The sequence below is a fragment of the Seriola dumerili genome, unplaced genomic scaffold, assembly GCF_002260705.1.
Source record: "Seriola dumerili isolate Sdu_G_001 unplaced genomic scaffold, Sdu_1.0 BDQW01000044.1, whole genome shotgun sequence".
Lineage (NCBI taxonomy): Eukaryota > Metazoa > Chordata > Actinopteri > Carangiformes > Carangidae > Seriola > Seriola dumerili.
In genome coordinates, this window is record NW_019174299.1 from 6,367,383 (window position 1) to 6,374,504 (window position 7,122).

Here is a 7,122-nt window from a genome sequence, read left to right on the forward strand (position 1 = left end):
CTATGTAAAAATTGAAATGCAATGTAGTTGTAGGTGTGTGATAAATAGTGCAATAGAGGTAGAATATCATAAAATGGATATAATGTATATATACCCATATATATACTTAAATGGAGTCAAAGTACCTCCGAATTATTTGTAAATGTACATTTCCAAGTGACTATTTTACAAGAGGTTTTGGGTGTTGTGGAGGCTGCAGAGACTCCCAGCAGAAGGATTCATCAGATGACCAACACCCCTGAAGAATGAACGACTTCACTAGTCATTCCTACTGTGAGACTGATTTAAGGAGGTCTGGAAAACCGACAGGGGGCGTCTCCTCTCCCCGCATCCCTCCTCCTTCCCCTCGGCCACCCACCCCCCACCCCCCTTTCCAGTGAGATGGAAGAAGGAGGTATTGGGGATCTCCTCCTAGACAACAAACCCACATTCAAAGAGGGGCACACGAATTACATCACGGTCCGTGCGGAGGATATAACGGAGGTCGCGGGTTACGCTCAGCGCTTTTCTGCAGAGGAGACAACAGGGGCATCATGCCGAGCCCGCGCGCACGGAGCCCGAGGAGACATCTGAGCTTTGTCACGCAGTTCATTATTAAAAACAGGTTTCCCTGACGGTGCTGTTTTTAATTCTGTCACGGAATTTCATCATGGGAGTTTGTGAAGTTTAAAGAACACTCAAGACGCGGGTTTGGATACGGCTCACGCGTAATTGCGCACAAGAAAGTAGTAGCTCCCCGTGCGCACTGAACTCACCGCGGGACCGTCTGATACGGATCAATCTCAGCAGTGTTTAGCCATGTATCTGCTGGTGCTGTCTCTCGGACTTCTCATGGGCAGGGGGGTTTGTCAGCACTACTACCTTCTCCGCCCTATCCCGAGCGACAGTCTGCCGCTTGTGGAATTAATAGAGGACCCAGATCCCGTCTTCGACCCCAAGGAGAGGGACCTTAACGAGACCGAGCTGAAGAGCCTCCTGGGAGACTTTGACAGCCGCTTTTTGTCCGTTTTACCGCCCATGGAGGACAAATACACCGGGAACGATGAGCTCGATGACTTTGAGATCCAAAAGCCCGGCGGAGTACTGCCGAAGGAGATTAGAGCGATGGATTTTGACGTCCAGTTCGGCAAGAAGCACAAGCCCAGTAAGAAACTGAAGCGGCGGCTGCAGCAGTGGCTGTGGGCGTACTCGTTCTGTCCGGTCGTGTACACCTGGACCGACCTGGGGAACAGGTTCTGGCCGCGGTTCGTGCGCGTGGGCAGCTGCCTCAGCAAAAGGTCGTGTTCGGTCCCAGAGGGGATGGTGTGTAAACCTGCGAACTCGACCCACCTGACGATACTGAGATGGAGGTGCGTGCAGAGGAAAGGGGGACTCAAATGCGCGTGGATACCGGTGCAGTACCCGGTCATCACAGACTGCAAATGCTCCTGCTCCAGTTAAAAGAGTCTCTGCAGCAAAAATAAATTATAAGCTCAACATGTTTGTGATTCTTTTCTCACATGCACTACCGAGTGTAGGAATGTATTTTCTGTATATGCGGTGCCATGCAGTTATATATAACTCCCTGTACAAAGTCAGTATTATTTGTAACCAGAGTCTACTTTATTTGTGGAGAATATTGGTTATATATTTTGTATTTATGGAGATATGGCGCATAGAGCCACGTAAGGACTTGCTGTTTTCCATATTTGGATGAAGCAGATGGACCTCAGAGTTAAACGTGGATTATTGATACAGCCATCTATCAGTGACTTGTTTCATCCTGTAAATTAAGGAAATTTACTATTTATTCTTTATATTCTGCAATAAAACAACACTGAAATCAATTTAAATGCTTTTCTTTTCCTTTTTTTGATCACCTATACTCAGTCTGAGCGACTGGATGAAGTCACCTGCCCCAGTGCGCACAGCCTAAGGTTCTCAAACAAATACCATTTTAAACAACATGTAAGTTTTACAGTCATGGTATATCTTTACAATCACGTGTATAGACTACTGCAGTTTACTCCATATTACAATGATGTTGTAACACTGTAATTATAGAAACAAAAGCGGATTTGAGAATGAACTAGAACTCTTTTGGAAGGAGATAACTGGATACTGGTTTTATTTAACAATGTGGTCAATAGCTCTCCCCTGGCCCCCACTTAACCAGCCCTGTCTTATCACTGTAAAGCTGTCAGTCATACATCAGACCCATTACAAGCTGATAAAGGAAGCAGCCAGATTCAGTAATTGAAGGAATCAGCAGCTGCAAACCGTTCTCACTCTTTCACAAACCCTCCCCTCCATTTGCAGCCCAGCAGGAGCTGAGCTGAACAGCTAGATTACTCGACAGTGGAGGAAGCAGAGGCTGATGCTCCACATGTCTCACCCACTGAATCTATGACACCTTTAAAATAGATTTGTTCTTTCATATGTTAGTGTTAAAAAACAACCTACAGGCTGTTCACTAAAGCTTAAATCTCTGGTGTCTGATAAGTCTTTGCTGTGGGAAAAAAAGTTAAAGATATACAGCAGAGTTACACTTAGAAGTGGAAACCATAGTTAATCCTTTGATGTGAAATCTAGAAACACAACAAGACTGAGCACTTAGCAGCAAAGATGGAAACAAAATCAATTATTTATCAGCTGTAGATTAATATTTTAGACAATATTAAAACATCACAGACAGTTTTATAGCTTTAAAATCAGTGGTGGAACAACTTGATTTACAGTAAGTAAAATAGCAATACCAATAATCAATATAATAGAAACGGTCCTGCGTTCAAATTCTTAAGTAGTACAGACGTATTAGCCTGTCGGCAAGTAAACGTACTCATTAAGACCCCTGTCAGTGAAATAATGTTATTGAATGACCATATGTGTAAACGTGAGCAAACATGCATACTGTTGGGTAAGGAAGTGCAACATGTTGTATGAACACATGTTTTTATATGTAAAATCTTAATCTCTTACGAACCAGCAACTGTAGCTGTCAAATAAATGCAGCTGAGTAGAAAATGTAAATGCTCACCACACTTCCACCCCTGATTGAACTAATCAACCGTGTATATACAATAGTTGAAATTAGCTCCTCCTCTTCCAGAGATAACATTAATATGCTGCTTAATGCATCATTAATAATATTGTAATACTATGTCATTCTAAATGAATATTCTGCATATTCATTTGTATACACGAGAACATTTTGCAATTAATACTCCCCTACTTTTACTTAAGTACAATTCTGAATGCAGAATCTGTAATTCTGGACTCAAACAGTGTGGTTCTGCCTCTTTTACTTTATCTGAATGTGCATCAACCACAGTGTGTGATGTGTACATCCTTTGGCATCAAACATCAGTGACTGCCTCACATCTTTTGGCATCAGGCCCCTTCTTCTCACTTTTCTACCAACACATTTTCACCTTTTCTACTGATCGTGAATCGGATGAAGCTAATTAATCCCTTAAACTCTTGAACCCCTCGAAAAAAAAACCCTTTCTATAGTTTATACCAGCGTCACATATACTTTATAGTACGTATCAGTTTGTTCCAACTCTTGATTAAACCTATATGACGTGTATTTTTAATGGCTGCACCATCACGTCAAAAAGAAATATTGTAGATCTCTTGTGCTTTATTTTATTAGAATTTTGATATTTTTGGAAACTTTGGGATCTTCCCCCTAAATCTAAAGTGAAGTTCTGTGAGTTGGCCAAATAACACGAGTCTGTAAAGATGGAGCCACCATATAGTTTTCAATGAATTACTTTCTGTAATCAGTTTTACGTAGCTGCTTCTCTCTCATACTGACTGAGACAACCCCCCCCCCTCCTCTGTTCTTCCAGAGCCTCAGTTGGGTAGACTGTGGGGCACCAGAAAGCCTGTGTTTTGTTTTAGTTGTGTTTAGTCCATAATGATGCTCCTTAGCCTCAGAGCCAGTTCTGCACGTACACATGCAGCAGACAAATCCCTGTGCCCGTCACCAGATAGCAAAGTAAGGGGTGAAGATCTGTACAATACAGCTTAAACAAACACAATAAATAGCCTTTGATGTATGTGTGTGTTGGATCCTCAGTGTTTGACGGTGATCCTCTCGTCTTTTACATGATACTGTTTGTTCTTTTGCATAAAGCTCACAATGGTCAGGCTTCACAGTTGACAAGCTCTGTGGATATCCCCCTATTTCAGGTGTTGTGTGTCATAGTCGGGTGTTAAAGGATTAGAGTATAGTCAGTTAACAGCTGCGCTGGAAAATGTATCAGATAATAGTTTCTTCTAACATCTAATTTCTCTTATTTCAACCTGATTTTGTGTATTTTAAGTAGCAGGTGTCCTGTCCAGTCTATTTCTAAAGCTTTTAGGTAACTATAAACCCTTTCAGTATCTCTTCTTATAACTACACTCAAGATTTTCCCCAATGGTTCTTATTCCTCTCAAAGTTTCTATCTTTCTTTCCCCTCTGTTTTTTTTTCTGCTGTAGCACAGGCAAAGCGTTGACACCAGTCAGATGATTTGTGTGTGGAGTAATGCATGTTGACAGAGCGCTCGGTGCCTGCTAATACCAGCTGCAGACTGGAGGATGCAGGGCTGCTAATGCCCTTCGTCACTTCTGAGCCGGCTCTCGGCTCCCAGCATCGTCGCTCAGCGTGGCGCTCCTCAGCCTCGACTGTCCAAAGATCTTTTACCCGACGCTGTAATGCTTTTAGCCAACAGCAATCCATTAACTTAATGATCTCTTTGGGTATGGGCTCGCTTTATTGCTCCTTTTTTTTTTTTTTTTACTCCCTCCCCCTTTAACCTAATCAACTTTATTTTTTTCTCTATGCAGATATTCTGAAGCCAAAACATTGTTGCTGATTAAATTCTCCTACAGGGTTCAGATATTTCACTGATCAAAGCAAACTTCTCCTTGTTAGTTTTGCCAACAATATCAAACACGAGTCATTCATTTTTCATTACAGATGATAAAATTACTTTTAATAACGTTCACTGGCTCATTAATAGGCCAAAGGTAGCCTCTGTGGCACCTTCATTACGAATACAATAATAAGCCGAGCATGCCAGTTCAGTTTGTAAAAGTCAGACTGCTTAGTGATGTTTATGTAGCGAAAATGACAAATTTCAAATAATGCTGTTAAACAGTTGAACACATGAAAGGATGTGCTGTAATGATGGGGTTTGAGAGCTCTGAATACACTTTCACCACTGTACTTGGACCACAGCTCTGTAATAAAATGATACACAAAGTTTTATGCAGTGATGAAAGCCGAGAAATACCTTTTGATCTTCTGGTAGCTCAGAGAAACTTTTGACTTGCACTAGATATAGCTCTAAGACACATTACATATAAAATATCATTTAAACTTAAAAATCCAGGAGTGAGTCAAAATTTAACCGAGCGACTAATTCAAAGGTGTTTAAAAGTAATTTGGAAAGTATGACAGTGAACTGCTGCTATCATTCATCGACCAGTAATTGCGATAGTTTTAATGTGTATGCAGCGCATTTATCCTTGCTATGACCTCAAGCTATAAAACTATTAATGTTTTTCATTTGTTTTACATTCTTTAATAGAGTCTTTATGTTGGAAGTAAAATGGCTTATTACTCCAAAGAAAAATGACCCAATGGTGCCTCCATCTTTTTGTAGTGTAGAAAAACTTCAAATTTTCAAAAGATACTATGTAGTAAGTTAATTCGGGGTAAATGTGTAGTAAATCAACAACTACAAAAAAAACATATCCAGACATGAAGTGACGTACACTTAAAAAAAAAAAAAAGCATCTCTTGGTCTTCCTTAACAGATGGCTTTTGCTCAGTTGTCACAGTGATACCTCAGTTGTGAAGTTGACATCATGTGACTTAAGTATGGAAGTGACTCTGTCCACTGAGGAAGACTGAGATGCAGATGAAAAACTAGTGATTGGAATTTGAGTTTGCAAGATCAAAAATGTAAATTTGTGTATTTCATGTTGTAGAGCTTCAATAAAATGAACAAGTGTCCATAAAGAAAATGTGCATATATATATATATATATATATATATACAGTATATAAACAAATTTAATCAAAAAGATTTAGCCTCTGGTTCATGTGACTACAGACAACGAAACCTCTTATATTTGGTTTTAAATCCGTGAATTGAAATTTGTCATAAACCTGTCTGACCTATTTTTAACTTACAGTTCATTAGTATTTCACAGCTTGTTGGTGTAGACAAGCGCTGCTTTAATGAGCTGAGGGATGTGTCTGCATACATCTATCACTATGATCAAATATAAAGAAGTTTCATTCATTCACTGTCCAGATGTCCAGCTGTGGCTGCAGCAGAGGCCTCAGGGAAACGTCCCTGAATGAAGCCAGGTGTTCACTCCCAGTGGAACAGGGAACAGCTGTTTCTGTTGTTCACACGGCTCAGATATGAACCTGTTGCTAGGTTAAAGCCTAATTTATTTTCCTCCATTTTTTTTTTTCTTTATTCCCATATAGAAGCTTTTTATGCTAGTACTCCTGCTGAGTAAGACCAGAGCCCTTTAGATAAGAGTTACAACAGCGAGGGGGTCAAAAGAGTCACTTAAAAAAAAAAACATTAAATAACTACAAACAACCATTTTCTACATACTGTCTAATCATCCATCTAGTCTGTTTTCACACACGTCAGCAAGTAAAGTCTATTCATCTTTTAATTTGCTGGATCGTAAATGTAGTGTTTATATCCTGTAATAGTTATTCCTAAATCAAAAATGTATAGATGCTACAGCTGTGGCTGTTTTCAACTTCTAACCTCACAAAAATGCTTTTAACACCACAACTCTGCAGCTCCGAGGTGTGGAAGTATTCAACGCCCCACTGTACACCATTGCTGGTCAGAACTGGCCTTATACAGTCGATGGAAGACCAGCAGTTGGTTTCAGTTGTGTTTTCTTGAAGATGCTGATGATATTTTTCTTCCTGTCATGATAAAGTGTTTTAACTTCTTCCGATTTGTAATCACCATCATTGAATCTGTTGTCTAGCGCTGGTGTGACCTCAAAGGCCAACTCCTGTCTTCATCCTGTGCTGAGACTGTGTTTAGCTTGATGCATAGATGTGCACCTACATGCATAGTGAGTGAGATCTTCAGGTGCTAGAAGCAG

The 7,122-nt window shown here is 40.4% G+C and overlaps 1 protein-coding gene across 1 annotated transcript; it reads left to right on the forward strand.

Moving 5' to 3' along the window:
* Positions 1 to 389: 389 nt before the first annotated feature.
* Positions 390 to 1,440, forward strand: LOC111217685 (noggin-like). Its single transcript, XM_022739664.1, has one exon. The coding sequence runs from the start codon at positions 799 to 801 to the stop codon at positions 1,438 to 1,440; it is 642 nt and encodes a 213-aa protein (XP_022595385.1). The 5' UTR covers positions 390 to 798.
* The last annotated feature ends 5,682 nt before the right edge of the window (positions 1,441 to 7,122 follow it).